The following is a 24591-nucleotide window of genomic DNA, read 5'->3' as shown; positions in this document are numbered from 1 at the left end:
CCCCACCACACCCCAGCCCAAGCTATCGTTTTGAACTGTTCATCCCCCTGAGCCAGGTGAGGTTTGTGTGTTTTCATCTGTCCTCAGATCTAGATGTGGCGACTTCTCTGTTTTTCCATACAAGGACAACATGGAGAGGGCCACACAGGCTGTCTCGGGGGACCAGGATAGTTTTGGGTCTGTCTGGACCTTTAACATCTGTCAGAAGATGCTGACATTTTCCTAAATCTGACCCAGGTGGCAAAGAGGAAAATAGTTCTCAGTTTGCCTGGAACTGGCCCAGCTAGGTTGTCCTAAAAGAGCTCGAGGCCCAGGCTGTGCTGAATGGCTAGATTTCATATTGGAGGGCCAGAGTTTAAGCATTTGATAAGAGAGAAAACAGGCATTAAAACCCACACTTGAAATTCCCGAGATTGTATCTTCCTCGCCCCAGTCACTGTCTGATGTAGGTACTGGCATTGGAAACAGAATTCGATGAAGTCCTCACCCTGAGAAATTACAGTCTCGCAAATTTAAGAAAAATAAGATTACTGTTAATGATACTCTTCCTACTCTGAATAGCTAGACCAGTGTTTCTTAACATTTAGTACATGGACCATCTGGTCTGATAATAACTAAAGGAGTATTAAAAGGACACAAATTTTCAAAAATTAATAAAATAAAAGCACAGAGTTCAAACCCCAACCTCAGATCCATGGAATCCGAATGTCTGGGTTTGGGTCCAGAAGTACTCGTGTTCCTCAAACACCTGTGATTCTCACGGTGGTGACCCACAGGCCAGCTGCAACAAAGCGAGAGGACCGCCACCTCACCACACTGGGGACCCACTGGTTTGGAAATTAAGCAGAAAGCGGGGCAGTGGACAGGAAAGCATAGCACCTCATCACTAGCCTTCGGCACACAGCCTGGGAGCTCCCACTGTCACTGACGTATGCGACAACTCTGTTGTCTGTTCTGTCACAGAAGCTCCACCAACTACAGAACTTCAATACGCTGATGGCTGTGATAGGTGGGCTGTGTCACAGCTCCATCTCCAGACTCAAGGAGACCAGCTCGCATGTCCCACATGAAATCAATAAGGTCAGTGCTACTGTCTTTTGGGGGCCCTCAGCAGCACTCCCAGGCCCAGGGCACCAGCATTCTGTCCTTGAGGGGCAACGCAGAGAGCATTTCTCAACCCCAAGGAAACCCCCAGCATGGAGCAGTTGTACATTTGAGACTGTGATGCTTTCTGGCCTCAGGCAGTGTCACTGCACCTGCTCCTGCTGGGCCTGTTGAAACAGCATGTGCCTCTTTCCTACGAGCCTGCAATACGCCATCTTTAACACCAACTCCCTTGCTCCAGAGTGTTTTCCCAGAAGGAATAGTGGCTCGGGGGGCCATAGTGCAGCTTGCAGGTAGATCTACAGTGGGGTGTTCAAAACCGGGCAATGCGGAATGCTTGAAGAATAGCATTCGATTAGTGGAATCTTCTGAGATAAAGAAGTGTTCTTCAGAAGCCATTTTGCAATGTTTTCTGGAAGAATGGTTTCCTTAAGTGCCGTATATATTATCCTACATTATTAATTTTTTTGAATTTTTTATGCCTTAGGGCTGTCATGAACAACTGCAACATACTGACAATATAAATGTAGCTCTCGGAGCATTTTCATCTCATGTAAGGGGACCCTACTATCCTCATATCCTAGTCTTCCCAAGCCAGCATGGAGGGCATCTTTCTCCCTAGGGACAGATACCTGAGCCTCGTTGCCCCTAACCATTTTTACCAGGTGTTTAGCCTCCATTTGGAGAATCACTTGGTAGTGATTATCCCTGTTGTCATAATGTGGGCCTCTAGGGAAGCCGCCACCTCCAATGGTTGCATCAAAGTGGGATCGTTAACTTCCTTTTAATTCTCCAACAGTCCTGCTGCTGCCAGGTAGAACGGAGACTGTCCATGTCTCAGAGGCGACAGAGGGAGTCAGTCACAGACCAATATGCCTTCTTGTCGTTTAGCTTTCCAATCAGAGCTTGTTCCTCCTCAGCACGGGGTCCCCTGCAGTGGTCTTCCCCATCTAGGGCTACCTGACCCACAGGCTCATTGGTATAGTTGATTAGTAATGCCATGGTTAAAGCAAGGGTCTCCGAAGTAGTTGATTTTACCTTCTCCGAGGAATAGAAATACCTGTCATTTATGCTGCTAGCTCTTCTGAGTATGTCTGTACCGGACGCTCACCTCTACTGCCTGCCAGGCATCTGTGAGGAGGCTCTCTGGCCATGTCAAGGTGACTCAGGAGCTCTGACTCCAAAACCTCAAGTTCTTTAATGTGCAGAATTGGCACCTTGTAGGCCATCCTTTTACTTAATGAATTTCAGGGCCAGGATCTGAAATGGTTATTTTGTGCACTGACATGATTAGCATAGTCTTTCACATCACCACACACAGGGAGTGGGGCTTTGTGAACTGCTTCCTGACTCGGACCAAGAAAGTTTGAAAAGAACACCAGATTTGGCCGGCGCGGCTCACTAGGCTAATCCTCCACCTGCAACGCTGGCACCGCAGGTTCTAGACCTGGTTGGGGCGCCAGATTCTGTCCCGGTTGCCCCTCTTCCAGTCCAGCTCGCTGCTGTGGCCCGGGAGTGCAGTGGAGGATGGCCCAAGTGCCTGGGCCCTGCACCCCATGGGAGACCAGGAGGAAGCACCTGGCTCCGGATCGGCACAGCGCGCCGGCTGTGGCGGCCATTTGGGGAGTGAACCAACGGAAGGAAGACCTTTCTCTCTGTCTCTGTCTCTAACTCTGCCTGTCTGTCCCCCCCCCCCCCGAAAAAATAATAATAATTTGGCCACTCCCTTTCTGTGCTGGTGAGCAGCAGTTTCCACTTCCAGCACTGAGGCGGGGTATGAGCTCTAATAAAGAACCTTCTGGGGCTTCTACCTTATCCTCTCTTGTGTCCCTTGCTTGGAATTCGTCTATTCATTGTCTCTATCTAGTTCAGGGTTTCAGAAGTCTAGGGATGAAGTGTCATGTGCTCATAGGCCTGTTTTGAGAATGCTGAGATAAAGCCCACAGAGCACTTCATAGAGAATGAGAACGTGTGAGAGACTCCTGAAGCCCCACCCCTAAAACACAAGGTTTGCCGCCATGCCGGCAACAGTCAACCCTTCTGACATCACATTTCAAATGCAGTGCCACTGGAGGCCTTGAGAAGACACTAGGTAAGGGAACTGCATGGCTTGGGGTTAGAGGGATACGTTTTACTCAATACCTTTTTAAGTTTTTTAAAAGATCATTTCCTTATTTGAAAGGCAGAGTGTCAGAGAGGGAGGGGAGATTTCCTGCCTGATGGTTCACTTCCCAAATGCCTACAGCAGCGACAGCTGGGCCAAAGCCAGGAGCCCAGAACTCCATCTGGGTCTGCCATGTGGATGGCAGGGGTCCAAATACTTGAGCCATCTTCTGCTTTTTTCAGGAGCATCAGCAGAAAGCTGTATTGGAAGCGGAGCAGCCAGGACTGGAACAGGCACTCTGATCGGGGATAAAGACCTCACAGACAGTGGTTTAATGTGCTGTGCCACAACCATCACCCCATGTGTATTAGGAGCTTACATTATTCTTAAAAGTCTTAAGCCTAAGAAATGAAACCTGTTAAAAATTTAAGCTATGTAGTAAAATGTAAAGTTTGTCTCAGGTTTGTAAACATGAGTCATAGCCTTCACCTTTTTGATGCATAACCCTGTGCCTGACACATTAGGCACAATGAGGGATGGTAGTAAGCAAGGTGGCCATTACAGACAACACAGCCTGCCAGAGACTGACTGTGATCGGTCTGTTGTACTTTGCAGGTTCTGGGTGAGATGACTGAGCTACTGTCCTCCTGCAGAAACTATGACAACTACCGGCGAGCCTATGGCGAGTGCACCCATTTCAAGATCCCCATCCTGGGGGTGCACCTCAAGGACCTCATCTCCCTGTATGAAGCTATGCCCGACTATCTGGAAGATGGGAAGGTCAATGTCCACAAGCTGCTGGCCCTTTACAATCACATCAATGAACTGGTCCAGCTTCAAGAGGTGGCCCCGCCCTTGGACGCCAACAAGGACTTGGTACACCTGCTAACTGTAGGTTCACACTGGATAATGACTACCAAGCACTTTCTGTGTGTCAGGTGCTGTGGGTGGGTGCCATTCTATACACCTTACCAAAGAGTAGCTGCGTTAATCCTCAGAAAATTTTATGAAGTGAAGTGACTACAAGGTTGATAACAGATGGAGACAATGTGCTGTTATTTGAAGAAAAAAAAGGGAGGGGGTGGAGCAAAGCAGTGCATAACAAAATGGTTTTGGTTTCTTATCGGGTCTGCCAGCACTGGCTTTAACCCCTTTCACAGAGATGCTCAAGCTACGGGTAGGTGAACACTTGTCTGTGCTGTAGGCCAGGATTTGCATTTTTGGTTTGAGGTGAGATCAGAGGAGTTCCCTTTGGTCCTGCCATTCTGTAGTTCATCCTAACTCTCCACAGCTGTTTCCTCCTCTGTAAATTCATGGGGACAAGTCTCTAGGGTGATTCTAACTTCTTTTTCAGTTCTAAAATTAGACAGTTTTTAACTCGACTTTCTTCTGCCAAATGGAATAATGATTGGAGCCTCTTGCAGTCTCAATTTCCCATCTTGCTAATACCTGATTTTAGCCCTTTTGCTAATTAGCCAGGTTATTGGCAGGTCTCTGCCTCAGGCATTTTTATATATATATATATATATATATATATATATATATATATATATATATATATTTTTTTTTTTTAAAAAAAAGGGATGTACTGCATCTTGACTTTTTTTTATATCACAAATCCTGTGATGAATGAAGGCTGTGAACCCTCTGCCCAGAAAAGTAAATATAAGCCATGTATTTAAAATGGCACATGCAATTTCAAGGAGCTCTGGACCGCCTAAATCCTGTCCAAAGACTCAAGGTTAAAAACAAAGTTATTTCTAACACACGTCTCCCAAAATTTTAAATTCTAAGATGTATAGATTTTTAGAATATCAGGCACTGCAAACCATCCTTTCAGATTATCTGTCTACTTTGAGAGAGAAGTGAGGTGTGGGTCATCTGGACAGGAAAGGCCTGTGGCCTAAGCTCTTGATTGAGGCTTAGGAATTAAGTCACAGTTGAAAAAGAGGGCATCCTGGAACTTCTACAAAATTTAAAAACATTCTAACAAGAAAGAATTAACGCTTGTCCTACTGCAGTAAGTACTGTAAATTTTAAAAACAAACAGGAGCCTAAATGAAACTACTGAAGAGGAAGAAATACATCAGCCCCGGCAAAGATACACAGCATCCTGCAATAACCCTGTTCTTTGATCTGCAGTTATCCTTGGATCTCTACTACACCGAAGATGAAATCTATGAACTTTCCTATGCCCGGGAACCAAGAAACCACCGAGCCCCGGTGAGTTTTTCACATTAAGGCTCATGCAGTTAACAAGTGCTTTTCCAGCTGCTTTCAAGTTTATTAAGGAATATACTTTTAGTTCCATGTAATAAGCATATTGTTTCTACTATGTGCCCAACTTTGTGCTGGGACAGAGAAAGCTTCCTAACGTGTGTGAGGAATCACTTCTGCTTGTGCTCCAGCTGAGCTGAAGACTAGTGTGCTACAGCAGCGTTCAGAACGATGTGGTCAGCAGTGGTATTGTGGAGTGGAGTGGCACCACTCCTTCAAAGAGCATCCCCACACAATATTCCTACGATTCACTAATGATGACAGCAGCACACATTTCACTCAGAGGTTGTACTGAAGACTGACCACTTGACAGAAAAGCCTCAGTATCCTGTAGTGCTCTGGCCAGAGAGAGCCATGTGCTGTTTTCTGACCTCCTAGGTTGGGAAGTCTTAAAAATAACATACAGTCCTGGCACTGTACAAATAGGACCTTCAAGGTCACGTGGTCCCACCTCCTACAGAAAAGTGAAATTCTTTTAGTCTCTCAAGGAAGCTTCCCCACCCAAAACAAGTGATACCCAAGAGAGTTGCCCCCACATAAGAAGTCCAACTGGGCTGAGGTAGCTAAACTTCATTGCCTGTATACAGACAAATTCTATCTTCGTGTTGTAAAAATGATCACTGAAAATATCTGGTACATTCCGTGTTCAGAGAGGTAAAGGCATTTCAGTGGAAAACATACCTTCTCCTGTTTCTTGAAAAGAAAGGCCAAGTTTGAAATATTTAGGAATAGGTTCTGTCTCAGCTTATCCAGGCTTGAGACTGTTTTCCTTGTATGTCTTCTTGCCTTTCAGCTAGTTTTTTCCTCATCCATCTCTCTTCTAAAAGTGTCCCGAGAACAGAGGAATTTTAAATGATGTACATTACTCTTTGTTCAAAGTTCTGAGAACGGGGTTAATGGAGAGGGAGCTGAGAATGTTGAATGATGGGAAGTAGGAGATGAGGTAGATACAGAGATAGTGAAGGTAATGTGAAGCACGGTACCGTGTTAGTCAAGATGATGACAGATGCCAGTTACGTGCGGGCTTCTGTTCCTTGCCACTGCACACAGTACAGCTTGTCTAGGAACTGCCAGGCAGTGAGAAAGGAAGGAGCTGTATTTGTAATACTGCATTTTAGTAATGAGGATTTTGCTCAATATTTCGTTTTAGCCACTGACACCTTCAAAGCCTCCAGTAGTAGTGGACTGGGCCTCTGGAGTATCTCCCAAACCTGACCCAAAGACCATTAGCAAACACGTCCAGAGGATGGTGGATGTAAGTACAGCTGACTTTTAGATAAGCAAGCTACTGCCTGGCTTAGTTTTGTATGTGGGGAGAGGGAGCAAGAGTGGGAACATAAAGGTGAGAACCTTGAAACTTGTTCTTCTGTGAGTATAGGGAGCCACTTATTTCTCATATTGTAGCTGGAGAACTTCAGAAGTTATATTTTGTTAACATACTTTGGCCTCACACAGGAGCAAATACGCCTCTCTTCAAAGACCTAGTTTGGGGGCAGAGATGTGTTGGAAACAGTTGAGTAAGGATAGTAAGCAGCTCAATCTAAAAATGAGAATTTGGCTCTGCTTGGTTCAGCTCTCTGTGCTAAATGCTGGGGAGGAGGTGCATACTTTCATACTTCTCTGCATTTATCCTTACGGGCCATGCTCATGTAACAATGGAAGACAGAGCAGAACGATCTGATCCAAGAGAAGAGAAAGCACTTCCAGCTAGGATGCTCAGTCGCTTCTCAGAGGAGAAATTTGAGTAATGAAAGAACATTCCATTGTGCAATGAACTTGGAGGCCACAGTAGCCCAGGTCAAAGTGTAGCTGATAAGATAATGGCATTGAAAGTACATGGCCACACTGCAGATGCTGGTACCATCAAAGCATCTTTGCCTTAGCTTAAGAAACATGTCTCTGGCCGGCACTGCAGCTCACTAGGCTAATCCTCCACCTGCAGCGTTGGCTTCTAGTCCCAGTCAGGGCACTGGTTCTGTCCCAGTTGCTCCTCTTCCAGTCCAGGTCTCTGCTGTGGCCCGGGAGTGCAGTGGAGGATGGCCCAAGTGCTTGGGCCTTACACCCGCATGGGAGACCAGGAGGAAGCACCTGGCTCCTGGCTTCAACACGCCATCCGTAGCAGCCACTTGGGGGATGAACCAACGGAAAAAGGAAGACCTTTCTCTCTGTCTCTCTCTCGCGCTAACTCTGCCTGTCCAAAAAAAAAAAAATGTTTCTTTGTTCTCCTTGCTCAGCTATTAAGAGGCTTTTATCTGTATGCCCCAGCTCCTTTGTCCTTTGGCTGCTGGCAGAAAGGATTGGTTTCTGGTTAGTAATCCCAAAAAAACTTCTTTTCACAGTCTGTCTTCAAGAACTATGATCACGACCAGGATGGGTACATTTCTCAGGAAGAGTTTGAGAAGATTGCTGCCAGCTTTCCGTTTTCCTTCTGTGTGATGGATAGAGACAGGTGAGGGTTGTGTGTGGGACGCGCAGTGATGAGCGCACTGGGGAGAACACGCTTCTGCGTGTGCCGCCAGAACTGGCAGACTTCTGCTTGCGGCTGCTGTGATTACTCAGTATTGGAGTGCAAAGAGGAAGCCAATGGAGGCTTCTCTGCCATTAGTTTGGACAATAAGCCAGGAACTTTGCATGTTTTTTTAAATACCTCAGAACTGACGACTAATGATTATGAGAAAGTCTTCCTTTTTCCCTTTGTCCTTGCAAATTATGGAAAATTCCTAATATTCAATAAGTTGTATATTTAGTTTCCTCAAAGTTCTATCTTAATTCTCTATGGAAAGTCAAATGTATGATGTGTGGGTTCAGGTCATATACTGTCTGATGTCAGAAACTACCATAAAGCATTTTCTTCCCTATATACATATTTTACATCATTGCAAATCTTGTAGTCAATGGTTAAATTAGTTAGGAAAACCTAACTCTGGTTAGAGTTAATAATGAGTAATACTGCCTTACCTACTTACTATATGCTAGTCTGCACCCCGACACAAAGGAGTGTGTGTGGAAGTAATGATCTGGTAATACATGCAATGCAACTACTTAACGTTGAATACCAAAGCCAAGTCTCCAAGGCTGGAAGCCACCTTCCAGTCTTCCTAACATCCTTGCCTGTCTCACTGGCAGGGAAGGCCTCATCAGCAGAGACGAGATCACAGCCTACTTCATGAGGGCCAGTTCAATCTACTCCAAGCTGGGTCTGGGCTTTCCTCACAATTTTCAAGAGACCACCTACCTGAAGCCCACTTTCTGTGACAACTGTGCTGGATTTGTAAGTTCTTCCTAGAGTGCTTCAGGGTTGAACTTGGGGCCAGCTGCAATGAGTAAGACGGGCACAGACCTCATAAGCCCCAACACCTGGACTAACTGTCCTCACGTGCATGGTTTTTCAGTGGCACTCATCTTGTCTCACTACTTCCTGATTTGTTTTTCCTCCCTGGCATATGGGTCCTGGGATAAATGGTACAGAAATGGAAGTATTATGTTCATATGCTATTTCAACTGTTAGAAGAAATGGGGTACTTTCCTCTTCCTTACAAAAGGAACTGTTTTAAGAGGTGATCTGTGTTCTGTACCACTTTTTCCATCCTTGACCAGTGGTTTCCTCCCCAACCAGGACCGTGCATAATTGTTTCCCACTATGGATTCTATCTGTCCTATGATTCATTCATTCCCGGCCTGGGAAATAAACCTTCTACAGTGAGCTTCTTGACAACATTTGATTCTGATCAGCAGAAACTTTTTCTGTTTTTAATTCAAGGTCAGGAGGGACAAGACTTAAGAGATGAGCTAGTTTTCCTCCTTACTTGAGCTAGAGTGGAATGCATGGAAATAATGTGTGATAAATTCTGTTTGTCTCATAGCTCTGGGGAGTGATCAAACAAGGATATCGATGTAAAGGTAAGATACAACTTTTGTGTTTTTTGCCCTGGTGCTCTCCTCTTTTTTTTTTTTTTTTTTTTTTTTTTTTGACGCATAGAAGTTCAACAGTTCACAACTTCTCAGCACAGCCCTAAGGCTCATCCCTACCTGGCTTCCCTACAGCACCCTGAGAGAGACTGTCACCCCATGGAAGACAGCAGTGCTTGGGTGACCAGTTACACAGTTCCTTTTCAGGGTGGGGAATGTCCAGCCCACAGGCCATATAAGGTTGGCAAAATCATTTGGTCTGGACCTGCTAAGGCAACCTCAGGCAGGACTCAAAATCCATCAATCTATAGAAGGTTAATAATTTTGTATGGACCACAAATGTTATAAATATCCAAATGGCTCTTGGCAGAAAAAAGATCCTCTCTCTGCCTTGGTTGCTCTGGAAATAGAAACGGCTACTCTTGAATAATCATTGGATTCCCAGTTAGAAGAACACAATCACTCCTGGACAAAAGATAAACCAAAAAAGCCTTTACCAAAAGTGTTTGTCAGCTCTCCTTGTACCAGTAGATATTTTGGGAAATAATTGTCCTTCCTGTGAGACAATTCAAGAGTGTACCAGAGGAGACCTTTTACTGCCGAGAAGAAAGATTAAGATCTAAAAGCTGACAGCTTCCAGAGGAACTCCTAGAGTAGGCCAGATGATCAGGACACCATCTGTTCCCTCCTAGAGAACAGGATGCTGCTTTTGATTCTGGAACTCCGACAAGGGCTTTGTAAAGATGGAGATACAAGGTTTAGCAAGTGGGAATGCCAGTCATTAGCAGTGTTAGGTGTCCTCACTGCAGAACATAGACATGTGACAAAAGTACCCCATGGAGAAAAACAGACTTCCTAACCAAAGTTGTCTTGTCCACAGACTGTGGGATGAACTGCCACAAACAATGCAAAGATCTAGTCGTGTTTGAGTGCAAAAAGCGAGCTAAGAACCCAGCAGCTCCCACAGAGAACAGCATTTCTGTGGGGCCAGTGTCCAACCTTTGCTCACTGGGAGCCAAAGATCTTCTCCACGGTAAGTAGGCACTGGGAATGTTCACCTCGGAAAGTGAAGCGTGATGTTTTGCAGTAGAAGAGATTACCTCATGATTTGTTCTAACACTGTGGTCTCCTGCAATTCTAAGGGCATGCTCTGTTGCTTTTCATTTGCCTTCTTCATTTTTCTCCCAAAAAAGGTAAAATAAAAGATAACTATTTTATGGTGATTAGCACAATTTAAATATTATAGTACTTAAATAACAGTATACTTAGAATTTTGAGACTCACTTGGATAAATATTGAATGTTTATAATGGGATAAATTAAACTAGGATCCTTATAGCAGTTCCAGTGTTTGAACAGCTAGCATATATATTAGGTTACAAATGCCCATTACAGAACTTTTCAAAAAAGCCATTTTGATTCTATTAACTATAGAAAATTTAGGGGAAAAATACACTTTAATACAAAAATACAAATGAATTTAAAAATTTTTGTTTGTTTGACAGGCAGAGTTAGAGAGAAAGGTCTTCCTTCTGTTGGTTCACCCCCCAAATGGCTGCTACAGCTGGCGTGCTGCGCCGATCCAAAGCCAGGAGCTTCCTCCTGGTCCCTCATGTGGGTGCAGGGCCCAAGCACTTGGGCCATCCTCCACTGCCTTCCCGGGCCACAGCAGGAGCAGCCGGGACAGAATCCGGCGCCCCAACCAGGACTAGAACCTGGGGTGCCAGCGCCACAGGCGGAGGATTAGCCTAGTGAGCCGCGGCACCGACTGAATTTAAAAATTTTTATCTTATATAATCATTTTGTTTCCCAAACTTTGAGAAAGACTTCTCAAAGAGCCAATAATTACCAGTTAGTCTTGGAAAAACTGTGAACTTACACAGTCTGTGGTTTACCTTAAAGCCTACCACCCGCCCCAGATACATATGCTTATAATCTGCTTTTCCAGAAAATTACTAGGCTGGGTCCTGGGCAGAAGAGTTGGTGTAAGAAAGAAATCAGAGTAATGCATTAATTCTTTTCCCATCAGTATTCTGAGAGACACATCCACAGAGTTAAACCTTTCTTCTCAGTGAAGCTGTGACCACTGGGTCCTACAGAGTAGGTACCAGCTGCTGGAGAGCATGTGTACACTTCCAAAGTGTAGCAGCCACTCAAATTACGTGTGGAACATTACTGTAATGACCCTGCTTCCACTTACCAGCAGGATCAGAAACCTCTAAACCTCTGTCACACAGAAAAAGATGCCCTTTACTCAGGGTGGAAAGTGGCCATGGCTTGGCCACAGAGACCTTGAATTCCACCTTCTGTTCACCCCTCAATTGCGTACCTCCAAATGTGTCCTCTTTAGAACCATGGAAGTCCCCTAACAAGGAAGTCTCTGCTTTTCTGAGTTGGAATACTAAAGTGTCATGCATTTTCCCACAGCACCTGAGGAAGGACCCTTCGCATTTCCCAATGGGGAGGTTTTAGAGCACAGCGAGGAGAGCAAGGATCGAACCATCATGCTGATGGGAGTGTCCTCACAGAAGATTTCTGTGCGACTGAAAAGGACTGTTGCCCACAAGGCCACCCAGACGGAAGCGTTGCCTTGGAGTGGGAGTGAGGGTCCTTCTGGGCCCTTTGTGCTGTCTTCTCCAAGGAAGACAGCGCAGGATACTCTGTATGTGCTTCCCAGTCCCACATCTCCATGCCCCAGCCCAGTCTTGGTCAGAAAGAGGGCTTTTGTCAAGTGGGAGAATAAAGAATCCCTCATAAAATCCAAGGAGGAACTACGGCGACTAAGACTTCCAACCTACCAAGAGCTGGAACAGGTACCCTCTTCTTTTTCTTTTCTTCAGATTTCCTTAGAGACAGAGGGCTAAACCTAAACAGGGAAGAGCATGTGAACTGGAAATTCTGAAAATTCAAATCAGTTTAATTACTAGCAGGTTAAAGCAAAAAGTAGGAGGAATGAAAACTGGCTTTCTCACAAAGAATTCAGTGAGGGCCATGGTCTACATTACCCAAGAAGTAGAGGATATACAGGACTCCCTATCACCATGCTAGTGCCCATAGGCTAATGAGAGTAACCAGTTTCTATAGGTCACCTGTATATTTTCAGTCTGAATAGCTATTCACACATCAAGTTACCTTCACAAGAAGGCATTGTGGTCACAGTGCCTGGATTTAATGTAAGAAGGAAAGATGCATTGAGGAAGGCAGAAGTAGAGAGCTGCCCACTCTACTCCAAGCCCAGATCCATGTAGACCAGGGTACAGACACACACTTCTCTTGACTTGAAACCAAGTGCCAGGCCTGCTGTGGTGAAACCTAGAGCCGGACAGGGCCCCCTTCCTCAGGCCAATACCTGCACTATACGCATCTGAATCCCCCTTAGCCAGGTAGACCGAGGGACTGCTCCACTACCCCACATCCAACCTCTTGACAGCTAAGCAGGACTCCAGCCACTAGGAGTGGGATGAGAAAGGGAGACTAGGATTTTGTCTTGAAGTTCAGCCCAGGCCTGCTGCAGAGAGAGCCCTATCCTAAGCCAGTGCTCTGACACACAGCCTCTAGATCTGCCTCAGCATCAGGTAAAGACTTTGTGTTTTGAGGGTTTTGTTTCAGCCTCCATCACTACCCAGGACTGGGAGACTCAGATGTTATTGAGCTTAGTAGCCAAGGGGCTACCATCACCATAGACTACCCCAGCTTGGACAGGGGACTAGGGCACCAAAGTGAGCACAGGATTCCATCTTGGAACTGGTAGAAACATCAATAGGCAGACATCAACAGTCCCCAGGCCAGTGCCCGCAGACAGAACCTCTCCAACTTCTCTGGTCCCAAGTGAATACCCATGACTCCTGGCAATTGAACATGTATCTGGGCAAGCATCACTTGTAGTTTGTTGAAGTGGCCTTGACCTGCAAAGCAGTTGCTTATTAGGTATGATCTAGCTTTGTGGCCTAGGTGGTCACAGGACTAGTCAATCCATTCCTCCCTCATCCTCAGGCAGAATAGCACAAATAATTGTCTACTTGGGAATAGAGGAGGTAGAGAGTGCCAAGACATTGCACAGAAACTTGGATCTGGCAGCATGGGTACCCATGTGCCCCTGTCAGAACTTGGGCCAGTGCTACCTTGACCCTGATCCTGCTAATGCAGATACATAAGCGGCCCTCCAGCACTCTCGGCTAGTGTCGCCTGGCAACCTTGGATCATGTTCCATGGTATGCTACTGAGACCTACACACCCCTGCTGGGGATGAGAAGAGCACCCAACACTGGCACTGCCATTACCATACTACAATATCCAGCTCAGGAACCAAAGCCAGAATGGCCTGCCAAACCAACATGCAAAGATACATCTTCAGGAAAAAGCCTTTTACAACAAATTACAGGAAGTATGGAAAAAGCAAGGAATGAGAACATGATAGTGACAAAAGACTTTAAATGAATTTAAGAGAATGATACTCAGGATACTCAAAGAAATTCAATACAGTACAAAAAGTTAACAACACTATTGATATGTTTTCTTTTTAAAAATACATGATGAAATTCTCATATCTTAGAAGTGAAGAATTCAAAAATATAGTTGACAAAGGCTCAACAGCACAATGGATCAAACAAAATTAGGAGTAAACCTGAAGATAAGTCTTTTGAAATATTCCAGACTCCCCCAGCCGGAAAAAAAAAAAGGAAAATGGCCTTTGGGACACCATTGAACTACCAGATACATGAATTATGGGGACTGTAAGGGCAAAGAGAAGAGTAGGGCATAGAAAACTTAATACATGAAAAAGAAGGAAATGAATAACCCAGTACAGTCCTGTGAGTACACAGGACTCAAAAAGACAGGGCCAGAAAATATTTAAACTTTCAGAAGTACAACACAGAACTATAAAATCTGCAACAGCAGTCACACCATTAGATGGGCAGCACAGTTCTCAGCACAAACCTTATAGGCCAGGAGGAAATGGAATGTTATTTTGAAAGAAAAAAAATCTACCAACCAAAAATACTATACTCACCAAAGTTCTCCTCCACAAATGAAGGAGAAATTAAGACTTAGAAGACAAGCAAAAACAAAATTCATCATCAACAAATCAGTCTTAGAAAAGATGCTTAAGTGAGTCCTATATACAGAAACAAAGATAATGGCCATCATGAAAACTCTGAATGTCTAAGATCCACTAGAAAAAGAACAACAGATACCCAAACACAATAATTTTTTTAAATGACAGGACTGAAACTAAAATAAAATGGAGTAAATTTCCCAATTAAAACATACAAGCTGAAAAAAAGAAACCCAGCAATATGTACCTACAAGAAACCTCTCTTCACCACATAGGCAGAAAAAAAAAAAAAAGATGGTCTATGCAAATAGAAACCAAAAGTGTAAGCCTAAGTAGTTATATAGAGAAAACAGACTTTAAGACAAAAACTGTAAAGAGAGATAAAGGCTAATATATCAAGGAATCAATTCAAGAAGATATGAAAATTATAAATTTATAGGCAATGCCAGAGAAACCAATTTTATAAAACAAATAATATTAGCTGTAACAGGAGAGATGAGCAGTAATACAGTAACAGTGACCCTACTTGCATCAACAGATTATCTAGGCCCAGGAAAAAAAAATGAATTAAATTATTATGTAGACCAAATGGACGCAACAAACATTTACAAAACATTTCATCCAGTAGCTGCAGAATATACATTCTTTTCTCCAGCAAGAATATTCTCTAGGATAGACCATGTATTGGGCAGAAAAATAAGTCTCAATAAACTAAAAAAAAAAATATCATGTATCTTCTGATAATGAATACAGAAATCAGAAACCAACAACAGAAGAAACTGTAGTAAATATAGAAATACATGGAAACTATGCTTCTGAATGAATAATGGATAAATGAAGAAATTAAAAAGGGAAAACCAAAAAGCAGTACTAAGAGGAAGGTTAATAGTAAGCGTTTACATTAAAAAAAAAAAAAAGATAACAGTGCATCTCAGTGACCTAGAAAAGCAAGAACAAAGCAAACCCAAGATTAGTAGCAGGAAATAATAAATTTCAGAGCAGGAATGATATGAGACCAAAAATAAATAAAAAGATGAATGAAATTAAGGGTTCTTTTAAAGTGATAAAATTAATGAACTTTAAATTAGACTAACCAATAAAAAAGGGAGCTGACTCAAAATCAGAGGGGTCAAAAAGGAGGTATTACAACCAATGCCAATACTAAGGGTCAGAGGGTCCATTATGAACAGGTATGTGTCAACAAATGAGAAACTCTAGAAGAAATGGGAACATTTCTGGATACATACAACAGAAACTAACCAAGACATATAAAACCTGAGATTAAATTTATAGTCAAAAGCCCAGGACTCATGTCTCCACTGGTGAACTCTACCAAACTTTCAATGAAAAGCTAACATGAATAATTCTCAAGATACTCCAAAAAGTTGAAAGGGAGGGAACCCTTCTAGCATTGTATGAGTCCACTATATGATTCAACTCCAAATCAACCAGACACAATAATGAAAAACTGCAGACCAATATTTCTGATGAACATATATGCAAAAATTCTCAACAAAATATTATCAAGTCACATCTAGTAATATCTCAAAATATATCATCATGATTAAGTGAGATTTAACCCAAGGATGGCTCAATGTATACAAATGAATAAACATAATACATCACATCAAAAGAATGAAGGATAAGAGCAGGCACTGTGGCTCAGCAGGATAAGCTACTACTTAGGATGCCCACATCCCATTTTGGAGTGCCTGGTTCTAGTCCCAGATACTCCATACATCTTCTTTATTAGAATTTGTTTGAAAAAAAAGAGAGAGAGGAAGAGACAGAAGACACAAAACTTCCATCCACTGGTTCACTCCCCAAATGGTTGCAATAGCCAGGTTTGGGCCAGGCTGAAGCCAGGAGTCATCCTGGTCTCCCACAAGAGTATTAGGTGTCCAAGGACTTACGCCATCTAATACTGCTTTCTTCAGGCATATTAGCAGGAAGTTAGAGTGAAGCGGAAAAGCTGGGACTCGCACTCACATGGGATGCCATCTTCTTGCTAATGCCCCTGAGAGCAAGGATGATGGCCATAGCACTTGGGTTCTGGCCACCAATGTGGGAGATCAGGAGGATGGAGTTCCTGGCTTCAGCCTGGCCTAGCCCTAGCTGCTGCACATGGAACCCTCACAAAACGTGATTTCAACACAAAAACAGCATGGTTCTGGCATAAAATCAGATACATACCAATAGAATAGAGACCCTAGAAATGAATCTAAGTATCTACAGCCAACTGATATCTGACACAGGCACCAGAAATACACACTGAAGAAAGAGCACTCTCTTCAATGAATGGTGCAGGGAAGACTGGATACTCACATACAGCATATTGGAATTTGCCCCAACACACACACACACACACACCCTCTCATGCTGCATACAGATTAACTCAAAATGGACCACAGATCCAAATGCAAGACCTGAAACTATGAAACTACTACCAAAAAAAAAAAAAAAAAAAAAAAAGTAGGAAAAATACTTACTTTGGTATAGGCCAGGGGTGGGGAATGTCTTGCCTTGCCAAGACACTGCAAGCACAACTTGAAATTCAATAAACTCTATGGCAGGCTAATTTTTAAGCTGACAATTCCGTATGGCTTCCAAATGATGTTATAAATATCCAGTGGGCCTTGGCAGAAAAAATGTTTCCCACCCCTGGTAGAGGCAATGATTTTTTTTTTGCATAACATCCCAAAAGCTTAAGCAAAAAACTAAAGACAAATGGGATTATATCAAGCTAACAAGCGTCTGTACCCCAAAGGAAACAACAGTGAAAAGACAACTGACAGAATGGGAAAAAATATTTGTAAAGTATTCATGTGCCAGACTGTCCAGACTATATATAAACAACTGAAAGAATTTAACAACTAAATAACCCAGTAAAGACTTGGGTGGAGGATCTGAATGGACATTTCACAGAGTAAACACAAATATCCAACAAACATGAGGAAATGCTCAATAACACTAGCCATAGAGGAAATGTAAATCAAAACAGTAAGGTGCCATTTCATTCATTAGAATGACTGTTAAGCAAAATAACAAATGCATGTGAGGTTGTGCAGCGAAGAAAACTTACATACTGTTTACAGGAATATAAATTAGTACAGACTTTATAGGGTACGTAGGGTCTTCAAAACCCTAAAAAAAAACTCTCCCACTTCTGGATATGTATCTGAAGAAAACAAAAGCAGAATATTAAGGAGATGCTTTCACTCCCATGTTCAACAGCACTTTTCACAATATCCAGGAAAGGGAATTAATCTAGGTGTCCATCTGTGGATGACCAGATAAATAAAATGTTGTCTAAGCAAATAATGGAATATTTTGTCATAAAAAAATGAAAATCTATGATTTGCAGTAAAATAGAACTAAAGGTTATTATGCTTAATAAAATAAGCCAGAAATAGAAAGTCAAATATCATATACACTAATCAGTCTGAATTTAGAATAGGGATTACTATAGATTGGGAAGGGTTGAGGGAGGAGGAATACAGGGATCTTAAGTATGAGGTAGTGAAATACAGTCACACAGAGGTACTAGGGTCTAGTATCCCCCAGGGGACAGTTGGGACAACTATTTCATAATAAATATTGCATAAATACTGTTCAAAAGAGAATAGCTGGTAGGATTCAAACGTAAAAAAAAAAAGGAAATTAAAATGCTAATTCTGATTTTATCAGTTCACGCTATACACATGCTGACAATTCTGACAACTGCACATTTTCTCATTAAGAATGTCGAATATAACATGTTAATGAAAAAAATTTAAAAAGATAAACAGTCAATTTTTGTGGCTCATCACTGGAAATAACCCCCTTTTTATAAATGAGGGGTCTCTTACCTAACATTTCAGGGAATGTACTCATCTTCTATGCATATACAGGGTATTTCCAGCAGGTCTATAAAATAATGGCATTAAAAAGTTAATTTTGATGCAAAAATTTGGAAATCCATGCATAGGTTTTCCGTAATACATAATATCTACATACCTTTTGAAGATCCCTCACAAGCATCGATTTTAAACTGTTCTGCACCAAAATAAACTTTGAATTTCACTTTTCCATGTACTGTTTGAAATGTCCTTTTTTATTTTTTAAGTTCTAAGAGCAGCTAAACCAACAGTAGCAACCAAATGTACAGTTGAATACAGCATGGTTTATAAAGCAGTAACAACTAAGGCACCAAAAAGCCTCTTTTTTGATAGGCTTACAATGATTAGGTATCATATGGAGGCATTTCAAAAGACAAAACAAAATGTATCAAGAAAAGAATGAGTTGGGGAATATGGTGCCAAGGTTTGAGAGAAAAAGATGAAGAAGAAAAGATAGCCAAGTAGAAGATGGGAGCAGAAGAGTGAGCAGCTTTCATCCATGAACTACAGGTAGTTGTCTAAATACTCAAATCTGTAGGGTCAATTTTTAATGCACTTCTTTTCTGTTAAGAGTAGAAAAAACAGCTTACATGAAGCCTAGCTTAGACCTTTTGTTGTGGACTAATAATTTCTTAGCAATTACTGATAAGTCATTTTAGAGACAAAGAAACAAGGACATGTTAGTTTCAAGTTACTCTTTGCTTAAATGGGACAAATGCCTGTCTGCCTTTTTTCCAAAACATCAAAGTTTGTATTGTGTTCTTGGAGGCCTAGCAGTGCAAACATAAAATCAACATCCCCTTGGCTAAAATTCTGTATGCAATTCTACAGACTACAAAATGAAATGGCCCACAAGAACCTCAAGATTCCTTGTGTTGCCCTCATCATTGTATCTTCTCTGTCAGACTCCCAGGAATTGAATTAGAGAAACATCTGAAAAAAGTTAGATGACAACAGTGAAATCCTTCATTTGGTACCTGGAACAAAGAACATATTAGAAGGATATATGAAAAAGGAGCAACAGGTTTTCTGGATGAAGGAAAAAGTATTTTTAAGATTTGCTTCAAAGAATCAAGTCAATCAGAAAGTAGCAAATCATGGATTACACAAAGTCCTTTTGTAGAAACTGCCAAATGCAACTCTTAAGAACAATGAAGGAAGCCTTGAAAAATGAACTCAATAGAGTAAGAAATACCTTGTACTTAGAGGTAAATATTTCTATTTCTAGCCCCAGCTCACTCTTATGCCAGTTGTAAACTCTTAAGGCCTATTTGTCCTCTGTAAAATATAGGGCTGGGATATCATGCTAAGATTTGCTTCAAATCTTGAATTTTACATACTTTTGAAAAGGAACAATGTAGTTGGCAACAAAGCTGTGAAAACTGGGTGGCTGAAAAATTTCAGATGAGTTAGGCCAAGAGTAATTCTTACCCAGTAACACCAGACCCAGTAAATCTTTTCAGCCTCCCAGCTGTCTCTTTACATATATCTGTCAAACAGACCTAAAGGTCCAGAATTCACTGTGTACATTTTAGAGGAACAATGTGTCCCAATTTCTCAGTAAAATTCTTAAAATGATTTATCTCTGATTCAACAGTATTTAAAATAATATGTAATACATAAATACTAAAGTATTAATTCAGCACATTGAGTATATGCATACTGCTGAATCAGCATGGGACAAAGAAAAAGTAACTAAAGGCTCTTAGGGTTGGACATATCTGGGTTCCAATCTCCGGTATGATACTATATATATAAGGAGGAAGAGATATTGAGGAGAACTGAGATATTGAGTCTACAATCAAGATATCTGTGAAGGTTACAGTCTAATCATCTAACAACACTCTCACATAGCAGGTACTTGACATGACCTAGTAGCTAATATATTACCTAGTAACTAATTAGGTAGTTCAGGTTGAGAAACAACCCATTGTATTACCAATTATTTAGACATTGCCTATACATTATTTCAGGGTAATCATCATAGTATAAGAACTCTGGAACCAGAAAATCAACAGAATGGAAATCCACTGATGGATCTATAATTAAATCTCTGCAAATCAGATCAACCAAACTCCAGTTTTAGGGATTGGATAAAATTCCTATCTTTCTCACCAAAAAGAAGTGAGTTTCAATGACTTGGGAACAGAAAACTTAAGATCAAATGAACAAAAACAGCTATTACAGAATTCTCAATCAGTGCTTTCATGGCTCAGAGACACTGTTTCTCCCAAGGCAAGAAGACCATCTGTTATATAACAGAGGTTTTGTTCTTACCCACCGACTGCCCAGGAATGATTTATTCTGCCTGCCGGCACCTCACATTTGATAGGACAACAAAAACTGTCTGCACATGCTCACTTGGTATTTAACTTGTTTGCTTATTTTTCACAGCAAAATAACTGTCTTGAAAACAGTTTTTAATTCTTCACCACAGTGAATAGGAGATGCCAATCAAGTAGGATACTCCCTGATGTAACTGATTTGCTATTCGTTGCTGCTTTATTAACATACTTCATTCTCTTTTTCCTTTAGGAAATCAATACCCTGAAAGCAGATAACGATGCTCTAAAGATCCAACTGAAGTACGCACAGAAGAAAATAGAATCCCTGCAGCTTGAAAAAAGCAGTCATGTCTTAGCTCAGATGGAGCAGAGTGATTGTTCTTAGCCCAGAAGCTCAAGGGACACAAACCTGTAAATGGGTACACTGCATCTCACTTCCTACACCGAGAGACCCAGGACACCTGACATTGACTGTCTTTTAAGACTTACTGTAAAAAGCAAAAGCCAGTTACTGTCCCCCCACAAACCTAAAAGACTCAATGTACAGGTGACTCAAAGGGGAAAGTGGAAGGAAGCAACACTTCAGGTGTTCTTACTACAAACCACCTTTCTGGGACTAACATCAAAAGTGTGATGAAACATGATGTAGCTTTTGAGAAGGCACTGACCATCTCATGTGGCTGCCTGGTAGATTCTTTCTCAAAACTAAAATCTCTGGAAAATGAATTTGCTTCCTCCCCAAGGTTTTCTGTGAACTGAGATTTACTTTCTTCCATCCAAAGCTTGCTTATAATGAAAAAGTATTCCTATTCCACGAGATTCATGTCCCCTAAATCCCAGCATTCTCTGTAAAACTGGTTCCTACTTTACTACCTCAGATCTAATCAGTTAGCCCCTTTTCCCTACCTTCCTCAATACATTCACACACCTGAGCATATCTACCTAGAAGTGAACCTCTAGAAACAAAGCCAAACGTTCTAGGGGCCTATTAAGCAACACGACATTATCCAATTGCAAATCAATTCACAGTTGTAGTCTAAAAGTTACTGTAAAATAAGTAATCAAATTAATGACCTGAAAACATAGCTGTTATCATCTCATATACTACTAGCCAATTAGTAAAGTAAACATACTACAAACATGTTTGTCCTTATTCTGCAGTGGATAGAATTAGGAAATTTATGCCTCTTTTAAAGAAAGTCTGTAAAGAATGTTTAATTCTTCATGTTCCATCTTTTTCTTTTGTTTCTTAAGTAAACTCTTTGAAGTTCTCTTTTCAAACAAAATTTGTGCTTAAACTACCCTCACTATCAATACTGTTTAGAAATAAGCTAATTGAATCAGTGGCTTAAATAATAGCTGATACATGTACAAATGTATATAATATGTGTACATACAATATCAGGCATGCATATGGCTTGAAATTTTGTTTCTTTAGAAAATGTGAAAATGAATTGAACAACTTTTAGTCATTTACACAAATTCACAAAGTTCAGTTCTTATAAGATGGAGGAATCACATTGTAAAATTATATCATTTAGCAAAATCACAGTAACAGTCAACAGTTTTCTGTTACAAAGGTTAATGATAAACTGGTTCTTTCGGTTGCCTGTGCAGTTATTCAAAAACTCATTTTAGTTCTCTAAAAAAAAAATCATCTGACCATTTTCTTTCTAGTAGGACTTAGCCTTCTTACTTGGAAAGTCTGGTACTGGGCTGACTTTTAATTAAAAAACAAGTTGACCAATTGCCAAGAATATAATCTTAGTTAAAAATTCCAAGCCAAAGCCAACAGCACCAAATTCTTGTAAGAATACAAAGCATATTATATCGTGTTGCTTACTTGGAGGGTTCAGACCACTGAATAAGTTTCTTTGATGAAAGACTAGTTTCCATTTGTTTATCTCTTTGTACTGAGTTTTAGTATACAGAACTACTTTGTAGTGATTCTTACATTTTAAAGAAGCATTTTACACACCAGTGTATCCTTTTCTAAATCCAAACTTAGAAATCCCCAAAACAAGATTCACCACTTTATATATAAACTTATACTAGCACTTTGTTATTTGCTTTATACAGAAAACATGAGTTTATGACAAATTTTAATATTTCATATTCTCCACTATTATTATTTTCCTCTAATATGGACCGAAGAGGGTACAGTCAGTCACTTTTAAACATAATCATAGAATACACATTTCTTCATTCATTTTATTCTCCATCCAAAAGAAGGGCCCCAGATTAATTTTATGTAAGTAACCTATAGGAATTCCAAAGTCCCATTAGTGAAATTAGTATGGCTAAAAAGTCTCAAGCACTGCAAAATGCATCACTAAAATGAGTAAGAGGCAGTAGTTTAGTAACAGATTTTGAAGTTTAGCAAGGGCTGAAGAAGTATAGTGGATAAATTATTATTATTTATGTTGATCTAGAGACTTAGTGGAATCTAAGAAATAATGTGAAAGAAGTTTTTTGTTATCAAGCCAAGAATGTAAATTTGTGTCTCCCTCTGACTTAAGTTTGGGTAAATATTTCTCTGCCAAAAACAAGGACAAATCTTATTTTAATAGTGATGTCATCTGTCATTTTGTTAATGGACTTCCTTTTTTTATTGATCATTTGTGAATTTGTCTAAAGATGAATGCTGTAAACGAACTGCAAGAAAAAATGTACAGATTGTAAAGTTTTTTTGATACTTAGTGTAAGTTTTCTTTGTGTAATATTTATATGATAAAAAGTCATTAGGATGCCTACAGTATGTCTTGCGTGTCTTCTACTTCATGAATATGTAGATAATTCACCTGGATTTGTACTATAATCCACAATTGAGACAACTTCCATATTCTGTTAACCAAACTGAGTTTCTTAGAAGGAGAAGCAGAGTAGCTAAACTATACAGTTATAGTTTTACACATCTTTTTACAACATAAAGTTAACAGTACAGAAATATTCAGCCTTTTCCCATCTTGTTCATAATGCCTAGAGTGACTTCCAAATGTTAAGTCTGTAAACACTAAAGACTGACTTGAAATTGTCATTTTTTCTGTGGCTTTCATCTTTAATTCCAGTTCCCTCTGACCAAATTAGCAAGTGAAGAGACATCTTGCAGCTTTGTTTAAAACTAGCAGAAGATGGTTCAGTCTAGTGTACTGATCGAAATACAGCCAATTCATTTTTGGTTATGATTATTGACGGTAATTAAAGATAACCACAGAATCCCCTTTATCCTCAATTTTTTTTTAAATAAACAGACAAATGAAGAGGATCTGGGGGTGATTTTTCAATATCCACTGTGGAACACATTCTGGTACATTTTGATAGGGGTCTACCATTTTGGCAATTAATACTTCACATACAACAATGAAGTCATAATGACAACCTGACCCTAAAGAAGATTAAACTGCCCTATATTCACCCCGATTCTGCATCCCAAAATATCTACCCTGTGCTGCTTACAAGGTATAGGTGGTATTATTGCTCAGAACATTTTTTTGCAGCATACCTTTTTAAGGTTGTCCTCTTTTTGTCACAATTACAGGTAATAAAATGTTTTCAGTTTAACATTTTTTTTCTTCTGTTTTAATGAGGCAAGTTTTCCCTAATTTGTAGAACACAAGGAAATAGGTTCAATGCAAATGCCTACTTTCCCTTTTAATGAGAGTTCAAGAGTAATAATGAAGTGATCATGTATAGACAGGATATAGGAGAATACTTCAAAAAGTCTGTGGAAAGTGAAATTAACAGATTGTTTGTGGAAAAATTTTGAATCCATGTACACGAGGGTCTCTATTTTTCATAGTGTGCATTGTTATGGACTTTTCAAAGAATCCCTCAATGCATGGATTTCAAATTTTTTGTATCACTATAAACGTATTTCTTTTAATTCCAATTTCCTCCATGAATTTTTGAAGTATTCTGTACATGCTTTTGTGTCTGTACATTCTTTATATGGCAATGAACAAAGGTTATTTACTATTTT

The 24591-nt window shown here is 40.8% G+C and overlaps 1 protein-coding gene across 1 annotated transcript in view; it reads left to right on the top strand.

Moving 5' to 3' along the window:
• The window catches only part of RASGRP1 (RAS guanyl releasing protein 1), a 77434-nt gene extending 53557 nt beyond the window's left edge, over positions 1 to 23877 (top strand). Inside the window, exons 8-17 of the mRNA XM_002717988.5 lie at positions 964 to 1080; positions 3824 to 4099; positions 5351 to 5431; positions 6636 to 6740; positions 7825 to 7934; positions 8612 to 8756; positions 9349 to 9385; positions 10275 to 10427; positions 11821 to 12206; positions 20863 to 23877. Of these exons, the coding sequence (XP_002718034.1) occupies positions 964 to 1080; positions 3824 to 4099; positions 5351 to 5431; positions 6636 to 6740; positions 7825 to 7934; positions 8612 to 8756; positions 9349 to 9385; positions 10275 to 10427; positions 11821 to 12206; positions 20863 to 20997 (1545 nt within the window). The 3' untranslated portion in view covers positions 20998 to 23877. The remainder of the gene's footprint in view (positions 1 to 963; positions 1081 to 3823; positions 4100 to 5350; positions 5432 to 6635; positions 6741 to 7824; positions 7935 to 8611; positions 8757 to 9348; positions 9386 to 10274; positions 10428 to 11820; positions 12207 to 20862) is intronic.
• Positions 23878 to 24591: the final 714 nt, after the last annotated feature.

This window comes from Oryctolagus cuniculus, chromosome 12, assembly GCF_964237555.1.
Source record: "Oryctolagus cuniculus chromosome 12, mOryCun1.1, whole genome shotgun sequence".
Lineage (NCBI taxonomy): Eukaryota > Metazoa > Chordata > Mammalia > Lagomorpha > Leporidae > Oryctolagus > Oryctolagus cuniculus.
This window is presented reverse-complemented; position numbering and strand designations above follow the sequence as displayed.